Raw genomic sequence first — 25633 nt, 5'->3', positions numbered from 1 at the left:
ATTCACGTCCGCGTTAAGCCTTTACTCTCTCCCTATCGGTTTCGGAATGGATTTGAGCTGAAGGCGCTCCTTCCTGTTTATCCGGGTCTGCCATTCCATTTTCCCACCACGGTTATCAATCATTCATCAGCTCTCCTCTTCGAAAGTAAAAATTAGCAGGACAGACTTAACTACAACACAGGCTGGATATAATCTTTAGACGATTACAACTGGAAATAATGACAGTCCTCTAGTCTGGCATTTAAGAAACCTTTCCCCAGAAGGCAGGCGTCTCAGGTGCTTTAGAAGGTTCGATTCTCTAAGTTTTGGAATGGGAATGGCAAGCCTACAATGGGCCTCAGATAGTCATTATCCCAAGACTTTATTTTATAAAGAATAAAATTAATTTCAGAACAGTGAAGTTGCTTTCTTAGGTAAACAGACCTGGGACTAGATTGCAAGACTCCCCCCTGCTCCCCTGCGCTGATTCCAACAGCTGCTCCGCCCTGCATCTGCCTGATCTCACTGGCTTCCATGGCTAATCCTGCCTTCCCATGCTCTAATTGTCCCCAAGTTCCTTATCTTTCATCCCCTGCCACCCACAGCTTCTTCCTTCTCTTCCCCTTCTCCTCCAGAGAGGTTTTTTTGTTTTTTTTTTTTTTTTTACATTCTTGTCAGTCGGCATTGTTTCCCCATTTGTGCAATTTCTAGTTAGCAAAAGAAGAAACCTGGTATCTGTGTCTTTGGTTGTCTATATGCAGTACTTAAAAAAAAACGATTTACATAGAGAGTTTGAATGGCTTTAAAATATCAGTTCTATAAATACACCATAGAAGGAGTCCAAAATGCTGGGGAATGACAAGTGTTTTGGCTTTGGGTTGTTTTTGTTTCTGTTTTGCTTTGGTGGGGTGTGGTGAGCTCTTTAATATTAGCCTCTATGTGATCAGACACCTTAGAGACAGGCTCCAAGTCCAAACATGAGCTTTGTTTAACCTCCATGTGCACCTTATATACATAACCCAAGGGTGACTTTTATATGATATTGTTAATCTTTTATATACATATATATAAAACATATATTCGTTGTATGAAGTGTTTCACTTGTATGGTCACGTTGGTACTTGACGTTTTCAGACTGTGATGTGTTTCAGGTTTCAGACCTTCTGAATAGGGTTACTCCATGTGTAGATGTTGCCTCTGGAAAATAGTGCTGCTAAATCCCCAGACTGAGTATTAAAGCATTTCGGGGTGGCAAAGTAGGTTTAGGAATGATTATATAGAAACATCTAAAGTTTCACAACCTTCTCTAGTTTCTTCAATTTGATAAAGTAGCAGGCCCCTGTTGGCCATAAAGGTGTGGCCTTGGGTATAGCAGGGTGTTTGTTCTCGGAGCACAGACAATCTCATTGGCTAGCCTCAGCAAACCTGGAGTCATACGTATTAGAACAGAGAAAATGAATGAGTAGTTGAACTTCCCTCATGGCCATCTTCTCGAATGTTATTTTAACAGCATCAAGAGAAGACAAACCAGCTCTCTCTGCTTCTCTTGTCTGTCCGGTAGCCTTGCTTGTTTCTAAGGCTCAAAGGGCTGGAAACAACACAAAGGAGCAATGTCAATGATGCCCCAAAAGAGACTCTGCCCCAAGCCCAGGTCACAGCTGTTACACGGCTGTGCCAATGTGCTTGTGTAAGCTGCACAGGAAAGGGAGCAGCCCCCAAATCTCTGGGAGAACACAGCTGGCAGATACCATGAAGGCATTTGTGCATCCGAACAGATGCATGGTGGGTAAGATTTAGGGCAGTGCTTCAAGGATTTCCCTATGAACATTGTACATTCAAATCTTTTCAATTAAAAAAAATTATTTAAAAAAGCAAAAGAAAAAGGTTAGAGCTGTGGCAGCTGGTATAACAAGGATGGAAGGGCAGGTAAAAAGCCCCGTCATCCTCTCCTCCTTCCCTTTTCTTCATGCCTCACCCATAAATGCCGTGAACTGTTTCCCTCGAGCCACCAAGATGAGTATCTGCGGCTGGAGCCAGGCCCCCAGTTCAGGCACAGCTCTGCTTCTGACAGCTGGCAACCTGGCTAGCCTTTGATCTCCGTTCCTGTAGTCAGGCCTGCTCCTCTAATGTTCAAGACAGGACAAAGCGCTCAGTCTGGGCAGGCATAGCTGCAGGGAGGCCTTTCTTACTGTTACACCGAAAGACTTTGGCCTGCCCAGGCCCAAGGGCAGCTGCAGGCTCCAGCTGCTTGCCTGCTGCATCCCACAAAGGAGTCTGGGTGTTCTGGTGACTTGGGATGGGCGTTGCCCAACACTGGGCAAGCTGGAACCTAGGACTAAATGGAACGCAGGCCCAGATTGCTTTTTGAGCCTCTGGGGACCTGAGCTTCTCCTCTCTCACTGACATCTTCCTCGGGCCCTGTAGGAATCTAATGAGCTCATTTGCTTTTCGGAGTCCTCCTCCCCATCCCCATCAAAAACCCCTCTGGCATGAAAGTAAGGAAACCCACTGACTTGCATTACCGATAGGGGTGTGGGTCTGTATTTCTTCCAGGAAAGCAAGCCAGAAACACACTCATCTTCAATGTGTGTTCTCATAGGCCCAAGGTTTTCACTTCTAGAACTGTATCTGAAAGATGTGATTGCACGAGCAAGCAGAAACACATTTGCAAGAATACTTCCTACTGTTGTATGGAAGACTGAACAATGAGAAATGACGCAGGCATCCATGAGGGATGAATCAGTCAAGTCATGCTCACACAGCATTAGAGTGCGAGGAAACATGCGTGCTGCAGCCATTAAAGGTAAAGCCGCATAGTGAGCACTGACCTGATAGAGATGAACAGTAAAATTAGAAAAGGGAATATGCGGAGTGGGGCCCCACTGAAGTACAGACAGAGGATTCCAATTTTCATACACTCACACGGACTAAAATGAGAACTCACAAGACGGCCCAGAGGATAGAAGTGATTGCTGTGCAACCCAGACCTCCGGAGGACAGAGGACAGTCCCCAGAACCTACACGGTCGAAGGAGGGAACTGACTTCCGAGTGTTGCCATCTAATCTCCAAAGGCATGTACACACACTGCATACACACACTATTCCCACTACACTACACACACACTGTAAACACATTATACACACACTATACTCATGCGCATGCACACATACACACACCAATGAAAGTAAAGATACGCACTTCAGTTGACAGCAGTATCTCAAAGAAGTGGCATTTTAGGCACTAGGCTAATGTGGGATTCCCCTCTGTATGCTTTTAATATGTTTTATTGCCATTGGTTAATAAAGAAGCTGTTTTTCGCCAATGGCTTAACAGAGTAAAGCCAGGTGGAAAATCCAGACATGTGCAGAAAGAGTAGGGGGAGTCAGAGAGATGCCATGTAGCCGCGGGAGGAGATAGACGCTGGAACTTTGCCCTATAAGCCACAGCCACGTGGTGATACACAAATTAATAGAAATGGGTTAAGATGTAAAAGTTAGCTAAAAATATGCATAAGCTAATCGGCCAAGCAGTGTTGTAATTAATACAGTTTCTGTGTGATTATTTTGGGTCTGGTAGGCCGGGAAACAAATGAACAATCTCTGTCTACATTAGGCATTATCTATTTTTTCTAAATGTTTACACTTTTACAAAGCAGATATATTATCAGGATCATGTATGACATTAGGTAGAATCAATTTCCCTCCCTCCACTCTACCCCATACATTTTTTTTGGGAATTTTAAATCCCAAGACTACTAGCTTTGTTTAAAGGCATCTTATATTCCTGCATCCCTGTGATCTTATCCATGGTAAACCATGCCCCTTACGAACCACCCTTCCATTGCCTGTCATTTAGATTCTCCAAGATGGAAGACAATAGCTTCAAAAGCCACCCAAATCCTACATGTGACTATCTGGTAAAGAGAGTGAACTGAAACTCTCCCTTGAGAAACCCGCACCTGAACAAGGATGTCTTGCACTTTCTCTAGAATCTTTTGTTCTTTCTTTCCCCGTGTTCTTTTTCCAGGTTTATTTTACAAGTTGCTTTGGCCTGAATGTGTGTGTGCCACATGTGTGCAATGCCCACAGAAGCCAGAAGGGGGCATTGCATCCCCTGGAACTAGAGTTTTGTATGATTGTGAGCCACCAAGTGTTGCTGGGAACTGAACCCAGGTCCTCTGCAAGAGCAGCAAATGTTCTTAACTGACGAGCCATCTCTCCAGCTCCATCTCTTGTTCTTAACAGGCCCCACCAACTCCCGACACCTATGCTTAATATTTATGTTTAAAATGTCATTCAACACACTGCAAGTTCTTCTCTGAGAAGCCCATGCCATGCTCTGGGGTATGTCTTATTTTTCTTCTGAGAACCCCTCTTTCTCATGCTAAAGTCTATAGTAAACTACGTCTATTAAACTCCATCTTGGCTTCATACAGCCAGCCTGTGAAATTATTTTTTGCATTTATGTCACCAATCTCAGTTTGGCTTAAGCCAAAGTCCCTAAGAGGTTGAGGAGCTCCTCAGGATGCTGCAGGCTGCGCCTCTTTCCCTACCCGACAATAACCACTGTTATTAGTTTTGTTACACATAGAAGAAACTGAAGCACCAGCACTTTACCTAACACCATGCTTAATCACCCTTCCCTCTGGCTGCTGGAGTCTAGCACCTGCTGGTCTTCATCTCACCTCTGATACAGTGCAGGGCAGTATCCAGAGCAGGGGGCTAGGACCTCCCATGTGAATCTGAATTTGTCCTTACACACATAAGAGTCTACCTTTGCAAACTAGGAACTGCTGTAACCAAGAAGGACAAAGACATGACCAGGCACAATTATCAACACAGGAAAATATTTTTCCCCAGAATTATGCTAGGCATGTTGAAGGAGAAAAGGGAGATAAAATGTATCATTTTTTTCTCAAAAATAATTCTCAATTTAGGCAAAAGAATAAACCATAGACCTGTGAAATAATTACTGGACATGCTCCAGAGGTAATCGCTATGTTGGATAATAGCAATATAGTAAAGAGCAAGCAAGCCCTTAACGAGACAGAGTTCCACTCTCATTAACCAGGAACGGCTCTAGACCTTGGAGCAGTATAAGAACTGGAGGGGTCTGTGTCTGGAAAGGTTCTCAGGCCTAGGTATTACATTCAAACCCTAGCTTTGGTAGAGCAAACACTCGGCAGGGCAGAGCACGGCATTCAAACCAGCACCGACACACACGTGCCCTGCTTAGGACACACACATGCCCTGCTTAGGAGCCCTATCTGCTCGGGCACCAGAGTGCCTGGACCACTCCATTTCTGCTCATACCTTGTTCCTGAGTAACGGCACCTCACTCTAAATTCTAACCACTTTTCCTTTGAGTGGGTGAAAGCACTTAAAACCAGAATGGGAGTGTTGGGACCATTTGGAGTCCTGTCCTCCAGCTGCTCTTCCCTGCTAGAGATCTTTACTTTCCTTCTGATTTGAATTACTGAAAGCTGTGTCAAAGTTGTTTACCAGCTCTGCTTCACGAGCGCCTGTTGCCTTGGCCTTGAGGATCAGAGGATAAGGTTTTCACCTGTTGGCCCACCTGACTGTTGGGTATATGAGCCTCCATGGTGCTATTGAATAAAGGGCTTCTTACCAGGGACTAGAGGTCCGTGTCTCTGTCTCTCTGTCTGTCTGTGTTTGTGTGTTTCAACCTCCAGCCCCTTGCCCAAAGCTCGCGAACTGTACGGTAGCGCATAGAGCACAGACAGGCGTTGTGCGCTGCACAATTTTGTTTTGCTGGTATTTCTCATAGACTGTTCTTCACGGGAATTTCTGCTACTGGGTCAGTACAGTATCTGGTTCAGGGCAGCTGCCAAGCACAGTGTGTGGCAGGTGGGTGGGTTTGGATTACAGTCCTGCTACTTACACATCTGTGCCAGTGTACCTGACTTCTCTAGCATGCCAAGTATTAAGCCAAGACTTGACAAGTCGCATTGGAACGGGGAATAACTAAGTCATGTTAAGCACACTGTAAGTGGTCAGTAGAGTTGCTCGTTACCTGCACTACGGCAGCACAGAGGCTGGAGAGAGTGTGAGCCAGATGTTGTACCTAGTGTTGGGCACTCGACAAGAAGATGTCAACAGTTTTGAGGAAAGCAGGCAAGAAGGCAGAAAACTGTTGAGAGAAGAAAAATGTTAAGTTTTATAAAAAAAAAAAAAAAAACAACACATGGCACTGATAAGGAGCAGAAAGTCAGGAAGTTCTGGAGGAACTTCTCGAAAGGAAACATCCTCAAAGGCTTTTCAGACGACAGGATTTGTTGCAGGCTGTTCCATTTTACCTCTAGATTCGAATGGACGGGAATCAGAGCAAGCACTTCGTTTGGTCTTGGCACACAAGGAACAGTCCCACATCCATCCAGTGAGTGAATGAAGAAGGGGAACGAAGACAGGGACTCTTCAAGAGATGGAGTGGGAGTTTTCAGGGGGTGGTGACAAGGTGTTTCAGGCAGGTGTGCGTGTGAGTGTGTGTGTGTGTGTGTGTGTGTGAAGCCACGGAAGGATGTCAAAGCATGACGAAGGGAAGGCACCAAAGTGCTGTAGGCCCAAGAGCTCACCTCTATGACCGCCAGGAGTGAGGCTGAGAAGCGAGCAGCACCACAGAGGTGGGGAGGGTGGGCGACGTGGGGGGCACTAAGTCACGTAAGGAGCTTGAACTGGACGCTTAGAAACTGAGACACATCATCTATGATGTGTGCTGGGGAGGCTAGACTCCCTGGCTGCCGCTCTGGCCGACTCTCCTCATGTGTGCTGGGGAGGCTAGACTCCCTGGCTGCCATGGCAGACTCTCCACCAGTCAGAACTGACCAAGAACAGACAGTAAGTTGTCAGATATTCCTGGTACTGCATACCAAAGAGACAAACGGAGGTTCCAGGATAAAGGGCTTGGCTAGCATGTACAAGATCTTGGATTCGATCTCGGCATTTAAAAATAAAATCAAAAAAAAAAAAGGACAAAGTAAATGTCTTAATCTATATGAAACTGAAGTGGTCTGCCCGTATCAAGTAATAACTTTTGTGTTGGGGGGGGGGTGATGGGATGCAGGGAAAAACACCATGCTGCAATCTAGTGTTTAAATGATGTGAGCTGAAGGAAAAAAGGCCCTAGACTAAGAAGGTGGTTTAAGTTGCCCTGAGAAGTGTGCATGCAACATCTCTGTAATTGATGTTGACTCTGGAGGGTTTATTGAAACACAGTATTCATGTACTATCACATCCTGGAACAGGAGGTGGAAGTAGGTTCAGATGGGTGGAGACCTCACCAAGCACAACAGAAAAGCGCACCCAACTTACCCCATAAACCACAGCATCAAAACCAAAATACTCAAATCTTTTGTCAGCTCAGAGGTAGATCAACAATGAGGTCAAAACGGTAACCTCTCCCCCAACACTGACAATGTGCCGATGCTTGAGTCTCAATCTTACTCAGCACTGTCTTGAGAAAGGTACCTGACTGAATGACACCAAGCTTGCGAGTCCCCAAGTAGACACACACACACACAGAGAGAGAGAGAGAGAGAGAGAGAGAGAGAGAGAGAGAGAGAGAGAGAGAGAGAGAGAGAGATCCATTCCACCTTCCACATAGCTGCCAGTTTGCCAGCTTTAACATGTTTTTGCTTCAGGAAACGACAAAGGAAAGAAAGGCCAGCGACAGGTTAAGAACATGAGACCTATATATCATGACATAGGCTTCCCCTTTAATGAGAGTGACCCTTTGAACAATTTTTCAAGACAGTCTTACTTGCATGTCTTAAAAGGTTGATAGCAAGTATGGACCAAACCCAACCAAAACTGGAATAAAAGATACTGAGGATAACATAGTAACCAAACTGATAGAAGAGGTAGAGGGGGTCATCTGAACCAAACCAGTATCAGAAAAAGAGAGCCGGTATGGAGATATACAGTATAAATGACATCCTCCAAATATGGCCAGTGACTCTTCCAGAACACAAGCAGGAGACAAAGATATCACCCAAGTTTCTGCCTTGAACGGGTAAATTCTGATTCAGTGAGATAGACATACAAGAACAGGTTTAGGAATAATCAGAAACTTCCCAGTAGTATGGCCAGGGTGAATAATAACTCGAGAGCTCAATGAAGAGGTCTAGGCTAAATATATATAAACTAGGAGTAGAAGAGATGGAACCATGGGCAGATTCACCCAGTGACAAGACCGAGTAAGAAAAGGGAGGCAATCGGAGAGACTGAAGAGGTTCACAAGATCGGGAAGGCCACAAACGACCTTTACATCATAGTGTGGTTTGCCAAAGCTATCCAGTAAGGGTCACTCTAGAGCAGATTCTTCACTGGGAAGGTAGGAAGCTGTGGTGGTTTGAGCAAGAATGGCCCCCGTAGGCTCATAGATTAGCTTGGTCACCAGAGAGTGGCCCATTAGAAGGTATGGCCTTGTTTGTTGGAGGAAGTGTGTCACTGGGGTTGAGTTTTGAGGTTTCAGATGCTAAAGTCAGGCCCAGTGTCACTCTCTTCCTGCTGCCTGCCAATCCAGATGTTGAACTCTTGGCTTCTTCTCCAGCACCATGTCTGCCTGCACCATGAATACTGGACTAAGCCTTTGAACCTGTAAGCCAGGCCCAGATAAATGCTTCCTTTCTAAGAGTTGTTGTAGTGATGGTGTAACCGTAAGACAGAAGTCATGCCCCTTATCTCCAGGGCAGAGACAACACATAAAAAATTATACTCAGTTTGTAATCAACTAGAAAACAAGGCTACAAAATCCAACTAGAATGGGAAAGCTATACAAAAAAAAAATCATTTTTAAAATTTGAGAGACCAGGTGTGGAGATGCACGCCTTTAATTTCAGCACTTGGGAGGCGGAAGCAGGCAGATCTCTGAGTTCAAGGCCAACCCAGTCCACATAATGAGTGGGACTCCAAGGCTAAATAGAGAGACCCTATCATCTCAAAATAAATAAATAAATAAATAAATAAATAAATAAAAACGAGAGATACAAAAAGCAAGATGCTAAGAAACTAGTGGGACTCCATCACCAAATACATCTTACTGACCCAGTAATGTTCCAGATTTGTATGGTGTACATAGTACTGCCTTTCACAGTGAAGAAACAAACATTTAGATCAGTGTGCCATCGCTGATGAATACACCACCCCAGAGGTAGGCCAACTTTCAAGTGACAGATTCCCTTTTGGTATTTCCAAAACTCAGGGCCAAATTGACGAGGAACCACTCCTGGAGGGCTTTTCGGCAGCTAAAAAGCCGATATGGAACCCGCCCCCTCCAGCTCCACTTCAAGCCTTTTTGATGAAATCACCAAGTGTTTTTACCAAAAATCAATTTAAAACTACTGTAAGGAGAATCCATTAATATTTTTATTTTGAATTACAATATACTCTGACTTCAAAAAACCTACTTTGGAAAACACCTCAGTGGGTGTTGACTTACTAATAAAAAGTAAGTCATCAATGTCTGGGAATATAGAATACACAATAAATTATATTTACATGCACTGACCAGATTACCACACACACAGGGTAAAAAAATACAGTATTTTATGTACATTTTTAAAGATTTACATTTTCACATAGGTTTATAAAGTTAAAAATTCTCTGTACAAAATCTTCTGTGTACAGAGTGCACGCTTCCTCATCCTTATGGCTGTATCACCACACAGAATTGCTTTGAACTAATACTACAAACACTGGAGTTCTTTCACTTCATAGTCAAACCTTGGCACCCATATACATTATGAAATGTGAAATACAAAACAATTAGAAAGTAATCATGCAGAGTTTTCAATACAAGAAAGTGAGATGAACTAAATCAGCGCTTATCAACTCCATTTCCTGTTCTGTTCATATCTGTTCCATTTCCTGTTCTGTTTTCATACAGATGCATGCAAAACTAGCAGATTATGGACCTTTTAGATAACAAAATAATACTACAGTCTGACAATACTTAGGTATTAAGAATGCAACTAACAACCCTAACCTGATGAAAATTTCTGCTTTAGAAGAAATCTCAAGACATTTAGAAATTAAAATTCACAGACATGTCAATGTAACTCGCAATGTACAGGATCTGCATCAGACAGTACACTATTGGTGTTTGACATCAGAGTCCTGTAGAGTCTGTTCTGAGAGCAGGGGAGAAGGAAATGGAGACAAACCACGAAGGCTTGCCCACTGCCCTGCTAAGGAAGCACTTGCACACTCCCGGTCTGTTAAATAGACACCTGAAGGCTCTACAGATTACGATGAGTTACAATACTCATCTTTAAAAATCTTGAAAAGTAACAAAGGTATCAGCACCTTCCTTCCTCCCCACAGATAAAGTCAACAAGAAAATAAAGTGCCAACGTATCAAGTACTGTTAAGAGGCACTAACCCATTTGATGGCTTAGGATTAAATATGAAAACAGGCCAGACTTGACCTGACTAATAAATAGAAGGTAGGTATTTCGGTCTGTGTAATTCCTGTCTAGATGGGGGCTGCACTCTAGAACCACCTACTCCCCATTTATTGCTTTGAAACAGGTGCACATCCTTTAAGTCCTGACACAGACCATGTGAATCCTAAGACGGAAAGCACAGTGTCTGAGCCACTTTGAAGTCAAAAAAGAAGGTGCACTCTTGATCCCCGGGAGGGGAACTGCTGAGACTCTCCTCTCCACAGCTCATGTCTTCACAAGAGTCCTCACTGAAAGGAAAGAGACAAAAGAGGGTGTCATTGCTCAATACACAGGTATGTCTGCAGGCAAAATAAAAAGCCTGGTGCAGTCTACACACCATGTTCAAAAGCTAACCACTATTTACACAGCTGAGTTGAGCTCAAAGTCAAGTCTATTCTCTAGAACACTTTTTTCTCATTAACAATAGTTTTCATTTATTTGTTTATAGGCAGAGTCTCTCTACATAGCTCTGACTGTCCTGGAACTCTAGACCAGGCTGGCCTTGAACTCAGAGATCCTCCTGCCCTTGTCTCTTCAGTGCTGGGGTTAAAGGCCTGCACCACCATATTCAGGTAACAGGTTTTGTTTGGGTTTGATTTGGGTTTTTTGATTTTTCTAGACAGGGTTTCTCTGCATGTAGCCCTGACTGTCCTGGAATGCACTGTAGACCATGCTGGCCTGGATCTCATAGTGATCCGCCTGCCTCTGTCTCCCAAGTGCTGGAATTAAAGGCCTCGCCACCACCACCTGGCAAAAATAGTTTTCTTAAGAGAGCTTCCTCATTACTATTTGCCATCTATTCTGCCTGTACCATTAAGCGTTAGCAGAAGTAATTACAGAATTCTAAGTGTCATCAGTCCAGCGGTGAAACTGTGGTCTGTTTAAAGGTCTTCCCTCTATTGGGTACTCCACCACTGGTTCTCTCAAATGCCAAAGCAAGAACATTCACCATGAAACTGGAGTTTCTGGTCCTTACCTGACAGCAGAAAGTATCAAATTTAGTAAAGTTCAAATTACAAACAAAAGTAAGAGGTGGCATTTGGCAAGACTTGAGCGTATCAGTGGTGAAGGGTCCCGGACTCCACTCTCCTCCCACAGCACCACTGACACCCACAGGGAGAAGCCTGGGGACCGCTTCTGTGGCTTGTGTTTTAATAATGGAGCTGTGTCTTAAAGAGTAAGGAGGGGACAAAAAGCGTTTTTTGAGGTGGGGGTTTACAAGCTGTTTAAGAAACCACTGGTTAATTTCCTGGCTTGGAAAAACCCGGACATGTGAAGAGGGATTTTTGTGAAGAGGGATTTTCTCTTACAACTCTCCACAGGGGATTCTGTTTACTCTTTTTCAGACAGTGTATCATGTTATCAGTGGTCTTCAACTCCATCCACAGTCAAGAATGACCTCAAATGTCTGGCCTTCCCATCTCCAACTCCCAGTACTGCGACAATAGGCAATGCCACCACGCCTGGTTTACATAGTGTAAAGGGATCAAAATCAGTCTTCCTGCATGAGGCAAAAACCTTCCAAATGAGCTACGTCTCCACTCACAGATCTTTCTTCTTTTAATTTTTTAAATTACATTTACTTATTTTAGGGAGGGGAGAGGGAAGGAGAAAGAGTGGTGTGTGTGTGTGTGTACCACAGCATGTGTAAAGGTGAGAAAAATAACTTGTAGTAGTTGGTTCTCCTTCCACTCTGGGACTCAAACCCAGCTTGTCAGCAAGTGACCTTACCTGCTGAGACATCTTTATGGCCCTTATAGTTATTTTCTATGCACAAAAGCTATCATTCTATTTAGTCTGTGGGAGAGGCTGGCTCACCTTTCACTTCCGTCGAAACAGCCCGCCTCTGGGATGGTTGGCAGCTCGGGAACGCTGTAGTAACTGTTGTGCAGGTTTTGCGCTGTGCGCCTTGAAACAATCCAAACCAGCTTCTTCAGGTCAGGTTTGCAGCATGCAGGAGAAGAATACTCTGCTAGGCATTTAGAAACCAACTCCCTCCAATAAAAGAATTCTGCGTCGCCAATCTAGGCATAAAGATGAGTGAAGCTGTTATAATAATGGTCCACGGACTTTGCTGCCCCTTGAAATCACAGGTGCTAGGTATTCTGATTTAGTTGATGAGAATATGACCCCTCAGTACTAAGAAAAATTTTGTCTGTTCTAAGAAAACACTGGCCTAAAACCAAGCCTTAAAAAAAAAAAAAAGCACCAAGTACATTGTTTAGTAACGCCAAAGAAATTTAACATCTTTGTTACAAAAATTTCCTTTCTGTAACAAATATTTCTTGAACAAATTAGTTTGGATTCCTTATCATACACATCTATACTATGGCATCAGAAACAAACTAAAGTCAGCACTATCCAAGAGGAAATTCCCAGAAAGGTAGCTTCTCCCCACCTGGAGAATGCTCACTTGGCTGATCTCACCAAACATGAAGATGCTTTCATGGATCACCATCATGCTGGAGTTCAGAGAGATAGCTGTGGCGGACAAAAGCTAACATTTCCCAACAAGGAGTTCACACTGCATGTACATCTACCACAAGCAGAAGGGCTTTGTGCCCTGTTTGATGGCTCACCTAGCTCAAGAAGCCCATTCACTATGTAGCCTAAACTGACTTCCAGCTCACGATCCTCCTGCCTCAGACTTTGAGGTGCTGGGACCTCGAAATATGACATTACATCTGACTTAAAAATGAATTGTTTCAAATCATTTTGGCCTCTATTTCCACTGAGTCTGGCTATATCCTTAGCTCTTTGCAATGTGGCAAGCACCAGTCCCTAGTGAAAGTACTCTACAGTACCCCCTCAGTCATCTCCTTTGATTTTCATCAACTCAGAACACTTGGTCATCTTTTAAAAAAAAAAAAAAAAAAGTTTTGCTGGTGTGTGTGTGTATACACAACCCTGTGGAGGCAGTTCTCACTGTAGATTCTGGGTAGTGAACTCAAATGATCAAATTTTAGTACATTAGATCCAAGGAATCATCCATGATTCCTTGACTCATCTAAATACTTGGCTTCTAAAGAACTGCCTTTGAGTTGGATGCACTTATCCTTGACTGCAGCCCAGCCAGTCCACCTTAAAATTATGTCCCCAACTTGCCTAGCCTAAGCCTTTCCTATCCAAACCTTCATTCTTGCAGATGACAGATTTTCCATCAGGCTCCGAGTCACAGCACCTCTCCTGGACAGCCCATTTCTTTGCTAATAACCCCAAAGTACTTCTTACATTCACTATTATCTAATACTTAGTCACAGTAACAACAAACATTATTTCATGTTAAAATCTGCATTTCTTTAACCAGACTACTAGTTAAAGTAAGAAAAAGCATTGTGCTTTTGTTTTGCTTTTTATCACGACTGCAAAAACTTATAGGGGTGGCCCACTTACGGGGCTTTAAAAAAATTGCTGATAATTTTGGTAGCGCTACTGAGGTGACTGAGCCCTACACATACAGATATGAGGCACACCAATTATCACCTTAGTGTATTCAGTGTACTTCATAGTACACAGCTGAGGATGTGCACAGCTATCCTGCCACAAGGCACAAAGGAGCACCTGCATTCAGAAAGAAGCTGGGCTAAGTTGAGAGTTTCTTCGGGCTTAATAATGTCTGGGTCAAAGTGGTACTTTGAGAATGAGAACAGATGACACACAAGAAAAACGAACACATGCTGAGAATTTCACAAGGTATTATATAAATTATTCATGACACCAGGAAAACCAGGCCTAAAGATACTTACCTTCAAATGTTTTTTAACAAGCAGGAGAATTTCCAGCAATTCAACAGATTTTATTGTTTCTATTTCCAAATTGAGAAGGCACAGAGCTAATACAGATGGCTACAAAAAAAAAAATAAATAAATAAATAAAAATGGACACATATTAGGGAAAAACTCGAAATAGAAACTGAAATGTACATAAGAAAAACGAGCCTCACTTTTGCTTTTGAAAAGACAAGCCGACAGTTGCAAGCTTTCAGTTGAGCTTCTAGTTTATCGAGGCTCAGTATTTCCTTCCTGTAAAAAACAGAGAAGAAAGAGTTATTAAACCTTCAAAGAAGTTACTTGAGTTTGAAGGACTCAAATCCAAGCTGCAAGTTCAGAGGGAGTCAGAACATGGATTTCTGGGCACTCTAATTTCCTACTGAAAGCTGAAGCGATGCTCGAGGCACAGGGGCAGTCCACGAGTCCCACTCACCTTTCTGAAGTGTGACAGAATAGGATTGCATGGTACAAGTGCAAAAAGTTTAAGGCAGTAGTAGCTTCCAACTCATAGTGCAATTTCTCGGAGATGATTCTCTCCATCCGTTCAAGGTCAGAAGCTGTGCATTTACACTGACTGATCCGGATCACATCGTGAGTGGGCGGGACATTGCATTCCTCTTCCACTATTCTAGCTGCCAGCAAAAAGCAACAGACTCCAATGCAAGACAAGTGCTTCGGTTTCACCTAAAACAGAACAAAGGGAATCCCGACGATTACCACTTCGAGGTAGCCACACAGACACCTGAGCAAACACCAGGCTGCCTCTCTTAGGTGCACTTGCCTTTCTTTACCTGCAATTACTCTTACATTTTAGACCATCGTCACCTCTCTTTAAAAAGAAAAAACTGGCTATATGAGCAATTATTAAATTTAAATGCATGTAAAAATAATACCAAAGCTGGCTCAAAAACTTGCTTTCTAGCACTGAGTTGTGCTTTGTATTTCAGACTTCATAGAACAGAATAGCACATCTTCCCTCAAATAATCCTTTGAACACACCAACATCCATCCACACACCACACAGCAGTCTATCGCTTTAGAGGAAGAAAGACAATTCTGCACCTGCTCTTTTTATACAAAGCTCAACCATTACATAATGCAATCTTGCCCAGGATTGCACCCCATTGACTATGCCGTGTGGGGGACATATGTAGAGCTGCCATGGACAGATGGGTGCCCTGAAAGGTGACCCAGCAGCTGACAGCAATCCTATGAGCCAGAGAGTTTCCACAGTTTTTAACAGTTGCTACTGACTGTCAATAGAGACTGTGGCTCCCTACTTTGAAAGGCCTTACAGGGAAGGCGGAGGTCAAGTTGGACATACTGTTACATTCTGTTTGTCATGCTTCAGTGTTAAAAAACATGTAGGCTCCAAGAAAAACATGATGAAAAATGAAAATATTAAAACCTCTCCCCAAAAGCAGGATTTTACTTTCTTTTTCTTTTTATAAAAAGTCTAGCGTCTCTTATGTCAGTTTGGGAAGTGTTATAAGCCTGTTAACAGATATCATTGTGGTATTTTTTTTAACAAGGTGAATTTTAATCAGTTCTCACCTTCCACCTCCCCTAACCCCTATAAACTAGGTAACTGAAAACATGATGGTCTTCCTTTCATAATGTCTTTCAAGAGAACACATTTAAGACTACAACAAAGCCTTACTCAAGATCTAGAAATACAATTTTGCAGTCTCTCTGGCATGAACCATCCCAATTCTGATTAAGTTTATGGATAGGATGCTTTATTATATTTATCTGACAAATATTACTGAGCCCCGTGCATTAGATACCGTATTGGGCACCGGATATTGAAAAATGTAAATTTGTGGGATGTGGTAGAACACACCTTTAGTCCCAGCCCTTGGGAGGGGAAGAGAGAGGAAAAGCGGGGGAGGAGGCAGGCAGGTCTCTGAGACAGAGGTCAGGGCATGGCCTACAGAGCTAGTTTCAGAACATCCAGAGCTATACAAGAGAAACAAACCGTGTCTCACAAAAACAAAATTGAAAGTAAAGATATCAAATAAAAAAATGTAGAGTTTATAAAAACGATTAAATACCTTCATAAGAGCCAAGAATCTATCCAAAATATTGACAGCCAGAACAAACGTTTCAGTGCAAGATCCAAAAAAGTTAGTTAAACTTCTTAAATCTTCAACTTTGGCATTTCTCAATCTTGAACATAAAGTGTTATCATTCTGAAATTAAAAAAACAAGAATCAAAGTTTATTTTCTCAGACTGAACACACAGGTCCAGAAACTATACCTCCCCCTGTAGTTTTCAACATTTTATGAGTAGTTCCCTAAAGCTATCTATGTACTTTCAGATTTAAGACATAAATCACCGCTTTTAAAAATTACCCAATACAGATGAGCTTTAGCAATTCAATGCAAGGTGACATGTTTGTTGCCCCATTCCAGACAGTTCCAGCAGAACTCAATTCCCTTGGAATAGAGAGAGTTCTTTGATGGCTTTTGTTTTCTATAACTAAAGATCCTATTCCTAAGTATTCCGTAGGAAGCCCCCGCCATTTGAAGAAACGCCTGCCTCTAACACTACACTGGCTATAACTTCCACTTAGACCAAAAGCATAAAGCTTGTGCAGTTTAAGGCTACTCTTGGTACAGGAAGGCCATTTTTGGATTTAACTTTGTAGCGTTCACTATTGACATAACCGGAGAAAACAAGAAGTTGCCTTCTCCAAGTCCTACCAATTCTCAAACTTACCTCTGGGGTGGACTCCAGCAGGCTCAACCCTTTCTCTCGAGGTTGAAATCTTTGTTCTTGTTCCAGATAGAAGTTCAACAATCCGAGAAGCTGAACCCCTTCGCCACCTGCCAAGTGCTCGGCCCCCAAATCCTTCATCTGCAGCAAACACACCGTGGCCGGTTAAGAATGCAATGCGCATAGGAAGGGAGTGAGCGAGCGGAGAAGAAAGAGTTGGCCACGAGCTCACGCAAGCCAGACCCGGGTGAGGGGATCGGTCACGTCTCTCAAGCCCCAGGAGAATCCTCCCCTGAAGCCAAGGAGGCGTGGCATGGGACAAGGATCTTGGTCACCTCCGCTGGTCAGGGCTGGGTCAGATTAGCCCTCCGGCCGGCAGTGTTGGGAAATAGGAAAACTGTCCAAGGGGCGTAATGTGCCCCAATTGTCCGCATCACCTGAACAGTACAAGAGCGACTTCTGCCTAAAGGAATGCAAGGGACCCGAGAACTGAAGCCACAGAAGCGGGTTCTGGGGCGGAGCGTTGCACAATAGGCGAGAAGGGAGGGGGAGTCTCGAGACTGAACAAAGAACTAGAAGGAGGCGGCTCCGGAGCCCCGCCCCACCCCGTGAGCCCCGCCCCAGGGACACCCCCTCTCGGAGCCCACCTCCAAGCTGTCCCCCTAGGCTTCTGCAGCTAAGACAAGCCCACTGTTGAAGACACGGCGGCCCGCCTAGCTGTGGTGGCGGACAGGCGTCCAGTCGGCCTGCGCCGAGCAATGAACACAATACCTCGCTTCAGCAACGGTGCCGAGCCCCGGGGCTGTCAACCCCCGTGAGGGCCACCCATCCCTCAAAACATCCCCGTAGCCCTTGTCAGTCCCTGAGCTGCAGCTGGAGACCCCGAAGCGGGACCCTGAAGCTCTCGGGGGACTCCACCGCCGCGATTCTGGTCCGTAACCACGAAATCCTTAGCCGCCCGGGAGGCCCACTCACCGTGCCGGCCCCGGCGTCGCGAACCGGCGCGGCGGGGGCGTCCGGACCCGTCTCCGAGGTCGGGGACCAGCCGCTTCAGCGGTGCCCCGGGATCCGCATCCGACCTCCCCGGCCGCCGCCCGGCCTCACAACCCCGGCCGCATCCTGCTCCTCAGCGGGGCGCAGCGCCCGCCCCGCACCGCCGCGTCCTCCCGGCCTCCGCCGCAGCCTCCCGAGCTGAGCAAACCCCTTGTTTTTGTTTTCAGTCTGAGACGCCCCCAAGGGGCGGGGCGCGTGACTCCGCGCGGAGGGATCCTCTCGCTTCCTCCATGGAGCCGGAAAAGAGTCCCTGCTCCCAGCCTCCGTGCCCGGCCTCTCTTAGCTGCCTCTGTTCCTCTTAGCCTTGCCGAGCCAGGTTCTGCGGTGGAGAGTGGAACCTGGATTTCAGCCTCACGCCGAGATGGATTCGGAAGGGGACCAAGATGAGAGAGCCGGTTGGAGGGCGGAAGGAGACCGTTTCTTGACGCATCACACCTTTTAAAGGTCCCCCCCCCCCTCCGATTTGTTTTGTTTTCGCTGTTTTGAAAAGTCCGCCCAAAGTTGCCGGCTCTCTGATTGGATACGGGTGGGGCACGCCGGACGCTGGGGCCTTGATTTAATCTCGATCCTGGATTGGCTGGCTGTTGAACGATCGCGTCCTCTGATTGGCTCTCGCCATATCCTGAATCTCTTATCTTCCTCGGGGGCCTTAGCAACTCCGGGGTCTGGATTGCGCATGCTTGGGTGGGTGGCATCTGTGGCCCTCGGTTACGTGCCGGGGTCCACAGCTGCCTTAGGGCTTCTAGCTCGGTCTAGGCAGGAGACCGACGGGTCCGGTCACACCCGCGAACATCCAGGGTCACGTAACTCTGTAACTGCGTCTCCACGAGTGCAGAAGAGCGTTCCAGGCGTCTTATTTGTACCCCAGGTGTATTTTGTAATAACACGCGCGTTCAAGTATAACATGTCGAGATGCTTACTGAAATAGTCGTCAGAAAGTGTTGTGATGGTTTGGCATTTGCCTAAAAGATTTCCGATTCAGGGAAAAATATAAAGCTAGATTCAACTAGTTGGGCACACGGCTGAATTGTTGAAGCTGGGCTGTGGGTGGTAGAAGTTGCGTTGCAGAATTGCGTACCCTGAAAATTTTTCCATAATAAGAAGTTCAAAGAGGGACTTTTCAATAAAAACTGCACAGTGATGTGGGCATATAAATATCTAATGATTATTATAGCGTGCTTCCACAGGTTGTGGCTGTGCTGTTTGTTTTTTTAATGAAAGCTCCCATAGCCACTTGGTCCTTGGTCGCCCATAAATTATCGTTTATTGTCTATTATAATTAGCGTTGCTATTAAGGTGACACCTCTCCCGAGGCAGAGCGAAAAACCAAACCAACTAGATGCCTTAGGCGGGACAAACTTTCACATGGCTAGAACATTTATATCTATTATATATGTCATATGTATTTTAACTTTCTGCTTCCTCAGATCCCCATCTCCTACCAAACATGAAAGTCGGTCACTAAGCACCTTCAAGAGTTCTAAATGACCAGCCCCACGGAAATGAGTTTCTGCTCGTGTGTGTGTTTTCTGTGCACTTTGGAGCTTGTAAACTGTGAGAAGGCACACAGTACAGCTTTAACAGCCCTGCCGCTCTCTCCAGAGCAGCGGAAGCGTTAAGCGAACAGATGGCTTTGTGTGTTAGCTGGGACTAGACTCAGACATCTGTTTGGAGCAGTAAGGGAAGAGTCCTCAAAGGGCTAGCATGGCCTGTTTCAGAGAGGCGTGGCATTCTTGGTTTTAGAACCTAAAATAAAATTAGCATAAAATTATAAATGATTTACATGTTACATAATTTTATTCAAGGTGCGGTTGATCTTGTAAGCAGAATTTAAATTATTACATATGGATGAAAGTCCATCTAATAAACATGCCCAGCAATGGGCAACTCATTTGAAGAATAAACTAAGATTAAAGTTCAGGCAGGCATTTTACAACCAAGGAAAAGCTCAGCTGACAGAGTTCAGAGAAAGAAAGACGCAACCAAATGAAAACACACCACGAGAGAAAAAGCTCAGGATCACAGCCAGCATGAGAGGGACCTGGGATCTCTTTGTTTTTCAGAAGGGCAAAGGTAGAAAGGGAACCTGGGATATAAAATAAGTGATGTGAAAGCGGAAGTGTACAAGTATGTGGCAGGAGATTTTATAAATAACACACTGTATGAGACAAAAAGGAAGAGAGCCAGCCAACTGTGAAGGCTCACATCTGCAAACCCAGCACTTGGAAGACTGAGGCAGGGGGACTGCTGTGAATTCAAGGCTAACCTGGGCTACAGAATAAAACCTAGTCAGAGGGGGGAAGAAAAGAAGAAAAAGAAGAGAGAAAGATCTAGAAATTTTCCTTTGCTCGGGCCACCAGAGGCTGTTTTCTTTACATGATGTGAACAGTTCTCAAGAGTAAGACATTTTATAGTGGTGAATTCACTGTTCACACTTCCCACGTCTCATTCAGCTCTTTAATATAAAAGACAGCAGTCAATAAAAACCCTGGCCGAAAAATTACATCTTCTCCTTAACACAACCTCCTAAGATATTCCAGGAGACCAACTTTCTCTTTGCTGAGTTTTGTTTGTTAATATCTCTCTCTCTCTCTCTCTCTCTCTCTCTCTCTCTCTCTCTCTCTCTCTCTCTCTCTCTCTTTCTCTCTCTCATTTAAATAGGTCTTTCAGCAGACTGGTTTCTTCCTTATCACCTTGGTCGCTGCACCTGAGCTGTAGGTACCGGTTAGTCAGACAAGACATTCTTGCTGTGCGGATCAGGCTTTACCCATTCGGCTCATCTTGGCCTTTCCTGAGCAATTCTTTTTGTTTGGTTTTGGTTTTTTTGAGACAGGGTTTCTCTGTGTAGCCCTGGCTGTCCTGGAACTCGCTCTGTAGACCAGGCTGGCCTCGAACCCTCAGAGAGATTAAGGGCGTGTGCCTGGACAATCACCCGTACGATATAAGGAAGTGGAACTCTTCCAGCACTTACAGGAGAGAGAGGGGAATAACTTTATTGTAAGATGCTGGTCTGTGCAGCACGGGGATAGGAGTGCGGGAGTGACGGGGAACTTGTGGTAGGGCGACTGATGCTATGATGGATTTACTAATAAACTTGCTTGGGAAATACTGAGCTATAGAACGTGAATTTCTCTAAGGGACGCTGCCTCCAATATGACTGGAAGACAGAAATGTCCTGAATAGAAACTGAGAGAAAGAACAATTTGTTCTATATTTGACTTTTGCAGTTGCTGAGAAAGTTTCTGCTAATGCCTGTTCACCAAAATTGACCTCCAGTGAGGCTCTATTTCCACAACAAAAGGAGACAACCCTGACTTTCCACTGGCCATTAGAGCCACCCCATATAAACACTGGCCTCTAGGTGGCCGCTCAAGGGGACCGGGCAGGGTCACAACCACCATTAGGTCGTCTGTGCTCTTATCAGAAAAAGCATACTTCTTCTGCCCAGTGAGCAAGATGAACCTAGGTAAGAGCTGTTTAAAAATAGCAGCCCTGGTGTATTTAAATAATTCTGGCAATATCTTTGTGAATCTCCCGTCTGCACAAGTGGCCAGACTTGCAGTCTCCTGTCTCTGTTCAAATTGTTCAGTGTGTGACCCCGAGCTGGAAGAGATTTAAGATGACAGCAAGTGTGGAAGGCTTAAGCCTAGGGTGTATATAAGCTAGTTAAACTCTTCTATTTGTGGCCGGCTCCTCTTTGAGCAGTAGCCAAAGCCGGTCACTTGCCATATCGAGGATTTTTTTTTCCTTTATTAATCTTTAAGTGTGTAGAGTGATTTCTCACTGGGGAGGCATATCAGTTCTATGACAGTAGGATTGGGTGATGCACTCTCCCCAGTGGGCCATCTGAAGGCCTGACATAGAACTGAAGGGGCTCAGACTTCGTAGGAAACAGCAGCAGCACCCACACAAGAACAATGCCGGCACTCAGCCCACCCCTGATTCTAAAACCGAGTCCTTCAGACTACTCACAGCCAGCTTCTAACCAGAAGGAAAACCAAAGGCCGTTTCAAGGCTTAACTAAGTGAGTCAGAGTTGAGGATCTCTAGACTGAAGAAGGGCGTCTGAATTCTCACAGCTTTCCAACATCATCTTTCTGCTCAGAAGTAATGGTTTGCACCAGCAGAGGTGGCCCGTAATCCCAGAACTCAGCAAGGTGGGGAGGCAGGAAGATCAGGGGTCCGTGATCATCTTTACCTATATAATGATTCCGAGGCCAGTCTATGGTACATGAGACCCTAAGAGCAAATCTCAACCTTTTCTTCAGCAGACACAGAGAAGGTCTTTGGCGATGCTGCTGATTGAATCTAGGGCCTCTGTAGTGGTATTTCATTTGTATTTTAACAAATAATGCTTGCTTGAAGATCAGAACACAAAACAGCCACAATAGTCAGTCATACAGGTCAGGCAGTTGTGGCCAACACCTTTAATCCCTGCAGCCACACTAGGCAGCCATACAGTCTGGGGTGGTGGTGGTGCTCACCTTTAATCCCAGCACTAGGGAAGAATATAAGGCAGGATGAGAGACAAGAACTTGCTCTATTTCGGTCTGAAGATTTCATAGAGGTAAGAGCTCTGTAATGGCTTGACAGCTTTGCTTTTCTGATCTTCAGGTTGAATCCCAGTATCTGTCTCTGAGGGTTTTTTTTTTTAATTATTCGTGCTACAGGCCTTGCATGTGTTCAAACCCCAAGGCCCATCTCCAAACCCTATACTATAAATATTTAATGAATACATACAAAAATAAAAAAATAAACTAAGATGCTAGGTTGGTCCTAATGTCACTACATTCAGGCAGAAGTGATCAGGATGGCTTTGGGCTACAGCTTGCCTACTCACTGGAGATGTTACCTCGAATATCTCACTTGGTCCTGAACTTCAGCTTTCTAATGTAAAAGTGGGGGAGGGAGCGATAGTTATGACTACTTTGTATGTAATACTTAAATACAAATGTTCATGGAAGCAAATTGTCTACACACTATGCTATAAAGTTTTTCATGCTCTTTCCCAAAGGAATCATGGTTTATCTCAAAAGAAATCCGAGGGGAAGCAGGCCCTTGCAAGGAGAGGGAACCTTAGGACCCTGGTCCCATGCTAAAGAGTCTGCCCTTCTCTTCCCAGAGTCTGGCTCCTCTGGCTCCAGGGCCAACTCTTTCTACACTGAAAGTGGTTACAGCCCAAACTTCCTATTTAGATTAACTCTGGCTAGCAGAAGCCACAAAGGAGACAGGAATGTCTGTCCCAGGAAGAGAGAAAAACAGGGAAGTTAGAATCCACGCCAGGATGCCATCTTGAAGTGATTCTGCTCTTTCAACCAAGAGCTCGTTTTTGAATCTGAACCTGGAAAAACTGAGATAATCTGCATAATAGCTCATCCTTGCCTCTCCTCAAGCAATCGGCAGAATTAACCACACCCTCTCCTTTCTGAGTTTGTTATGGGCAAGAGTCTAGCGATGCCATCAACAACGTAGCATATTTATATTCTATTGCCACTGTTAATAATTGCAGATGCTGAATCTTTCTGGGGAAGTGTTCATTAACCTCGGGAAGGATTGGTGATAGCCACAACACAGCCAATTTCTGATGTTGATGAGCCCAGGCCATGAATTGTGGCAGTCATCCACACCTTGGAGACCAGCAGTTAGAGGTCCAGTGTTTCCAGACAGCTGGACCTGCATTCCCACTTCTGCTAGCTCACAGGTGAGTTAGCCTTGAGCAGAACTCATATCAGGTGTTTATTATCATTGATGTTTAGTATCGGAACCCTTTCTGTTAGGCTACAAGCCAACAGACATACACAAAGTGGCTTTGACTTGATGTGAAAACTGGCAAAGGAGATCAAAACAGAATATCCTGCAATCAGAGCTGATTATCTCGGAATAAGGCATCGATCCAAAGCAAATATTCTGAGACTGAGCCTCAATATGATTCCCAGCCTCTCCCTGAACTACAGTCTCAGCCTCTCAACTAACTTGAGTCAACAGACTCAAGACACGGATCAGCTTCCAAAGTTACATTTTAAGCAACCCAGACTCTATTCTGGGATGCTGTACATTATAGAACATCTTTTTTTATTCTTTCTACTATATTCCTTTTTATTTTTCCTTTCTTCCTTTTTCATTTGTTCTGAAAATTGTAAGTCAAATATTTCCTGTTTTGTCTTGACATCACAGCACATCAATGTAAAGTTGCCACTTTCAGCAAAGAACCATTCAGGAGCTGTCTGTTGAATATATCATCGTATTCCAACGAAGTTTCACTGTCTGTAGAAATAAGAATCTCTTGTTTTGATCTCAGATGAGAAGGCAGCTGACATTTAAAGTGATATGAATAAAGAACGGAAGCTTAAATCTTGCTTTTGTTAACATGTTAATGTGTTTTCCAAATGAAGGGCTTTCTCAACTTCAAACAAGAAAGATTGCCTTAAAGATTGACAAATCTGTTAAATTGCATATATTAAGTTTTCAATCATATTATGAATAAGAAATTATGGCTGCCCACAGGAGTAAAACCAGAGCTGGTATATGGGGCGGGGGGGGGGGGGGAGCTTGATAATTTGAAGGGGCTTTCTTTAAGGAGAAAAAAAAGAGTTTAGAAATATAAAAGTACATATGAAAGCTAGCATTTATTTAACATGAGATGAATCTAGACAACTTTTAAATCTACAAAAGCTGGCGCATATTTACTGTTTCCACTATCTAGTGCTGCAATGCACAGAATCCCAAACAAGCATTGTAGATTAAAGCACTAGTCACCATCACCGACTCTGGGGATTAGCTGACCTCAGCTGGGAGGGCCTCACTCACTGTCTCTTAGGAACTTGCTGTCAGATGGTGGCTGGGACTGGGTAATCAAGTTAAAGTTCAAGGGCTGATGTGGGCAGAGACTCAAGTACGTGAGGCTCGTGGCCAGAATACTTCCACATGTGGACTCGGCATGTGCTCTTTCCACTTCCACATGCGTGGCGATGGCTCTCAGAGAAAGTCAGGTGAGTACCGAATGCAGTTCTCCATTTTGTGACTGATTAGCTTTACCTTGGATCGTAAATAGTTACCATCAACCATCGTCATGAAAGACAAGCGACCAAGAAATTTCTTTATTTTTTTCCCAGATGACTTCTTTTTCTTCATTAATTCCCACAGAATCCAAGATCCTAATTAATTAATTCCACTATGAATTTTTTTCTTTCTTCCTTTTTTTCTGAGATAAGGTCTAGCTATGTTGCCCACGCTGAGTGCTGAGCTAACGGGGCTCACAGGATCGGCCAATGGGGCTCACAGGTTCGGATCGGCTCAGCCTCCTGAGCACTGGGATTTCAGGTGTGCCCACCACATCTCGGTAACTACTTTAAAATTTACTCTTCATAGCCAGATGGTGGTGGCGCTTTCCTTTAACCCCAGCACTTGGGAGGAAGGGGCAGGTGGATCCCTGAGTTTGAGAACAGTCTTATCTACAGAATGAGTTCCAGGACAGCCAGAGCTGCACAGAGTAACCCTGTCTCAAAAACCCCTTCCCACCCAAAATTACTTCCACCCCTCTCCAATTAAAAAAATCTTTCTCAATATCTGAACATATACATTTTCATCACTTTTATCTCATATCCCATTTTGTGTGTATTGTCTTTTAGTTCTTTAATTGAAGCTCTTATA

General features: G+C 44.4%; 1 protein-coding gene and 1 pseudogene across 1 annotated transcript; one reads left to right on the top strand and one right to left on the bottom strand.

Annotated features, from left to right (window-relative positions):
• Window positions 1-9341: 9341 nt before the first annotated feature.
• On the bottom strand, window positions 9342-18149 carry Ccng2 (cyclin G2). Its single transcript, XM_050150202.1, has 8 exons — window positions 17907-18149; window positions 16935-17072; window positions 16267-16404; window positions 14646-14896; window positions 14386-14464; window positions 14189-14287; window positions 12261-12466; window positions 9342-10690 (listed from the first exon to the last, which is right to left on the bottom strand). The coding sequence occupies exons 2-8, from the start codon at window positions 17070-17072 to the stop codon at window positions 10567-10569; spliced, it is 1035 nt and encodes a 344-aa protein (XP_050006159.1). The 5' UTR covers window positions 17907-18149; the 3' UTR covers window positions 9342-10566.
• Window positions 18150-18345: 196 nt separating this feature from the next.
• The window catches only part of LOC126506399 (retinol dehydrogenase 16-like), a 40804-nt pseudogene continuing 33516 nt past the window's right edge, over window positions 18346-25633 (top strand).

This window comes from Alexandromys fortis, unplaced genomic scaffold (assembly GCF_014885135.2).
Source record: "Alexandromys fortis isolate MF-2015 unplaced genomic scaffold, M_Fortis_MF-2015_v1.1 scaffold_0, whole genome shotgun sequence".
Classification (NCBI taxonomy): domain Eukaryota; kingdom Metazoa; phylum Chordata; class Mammalia; order Rodentia; family Cricetidae; genus Alexandromys; species Alexandromys fortis.
Note: the sequence above shows the minus strand (reverse complement) of the source record. Positions and strands in the feature narration are given on the sequence as shown.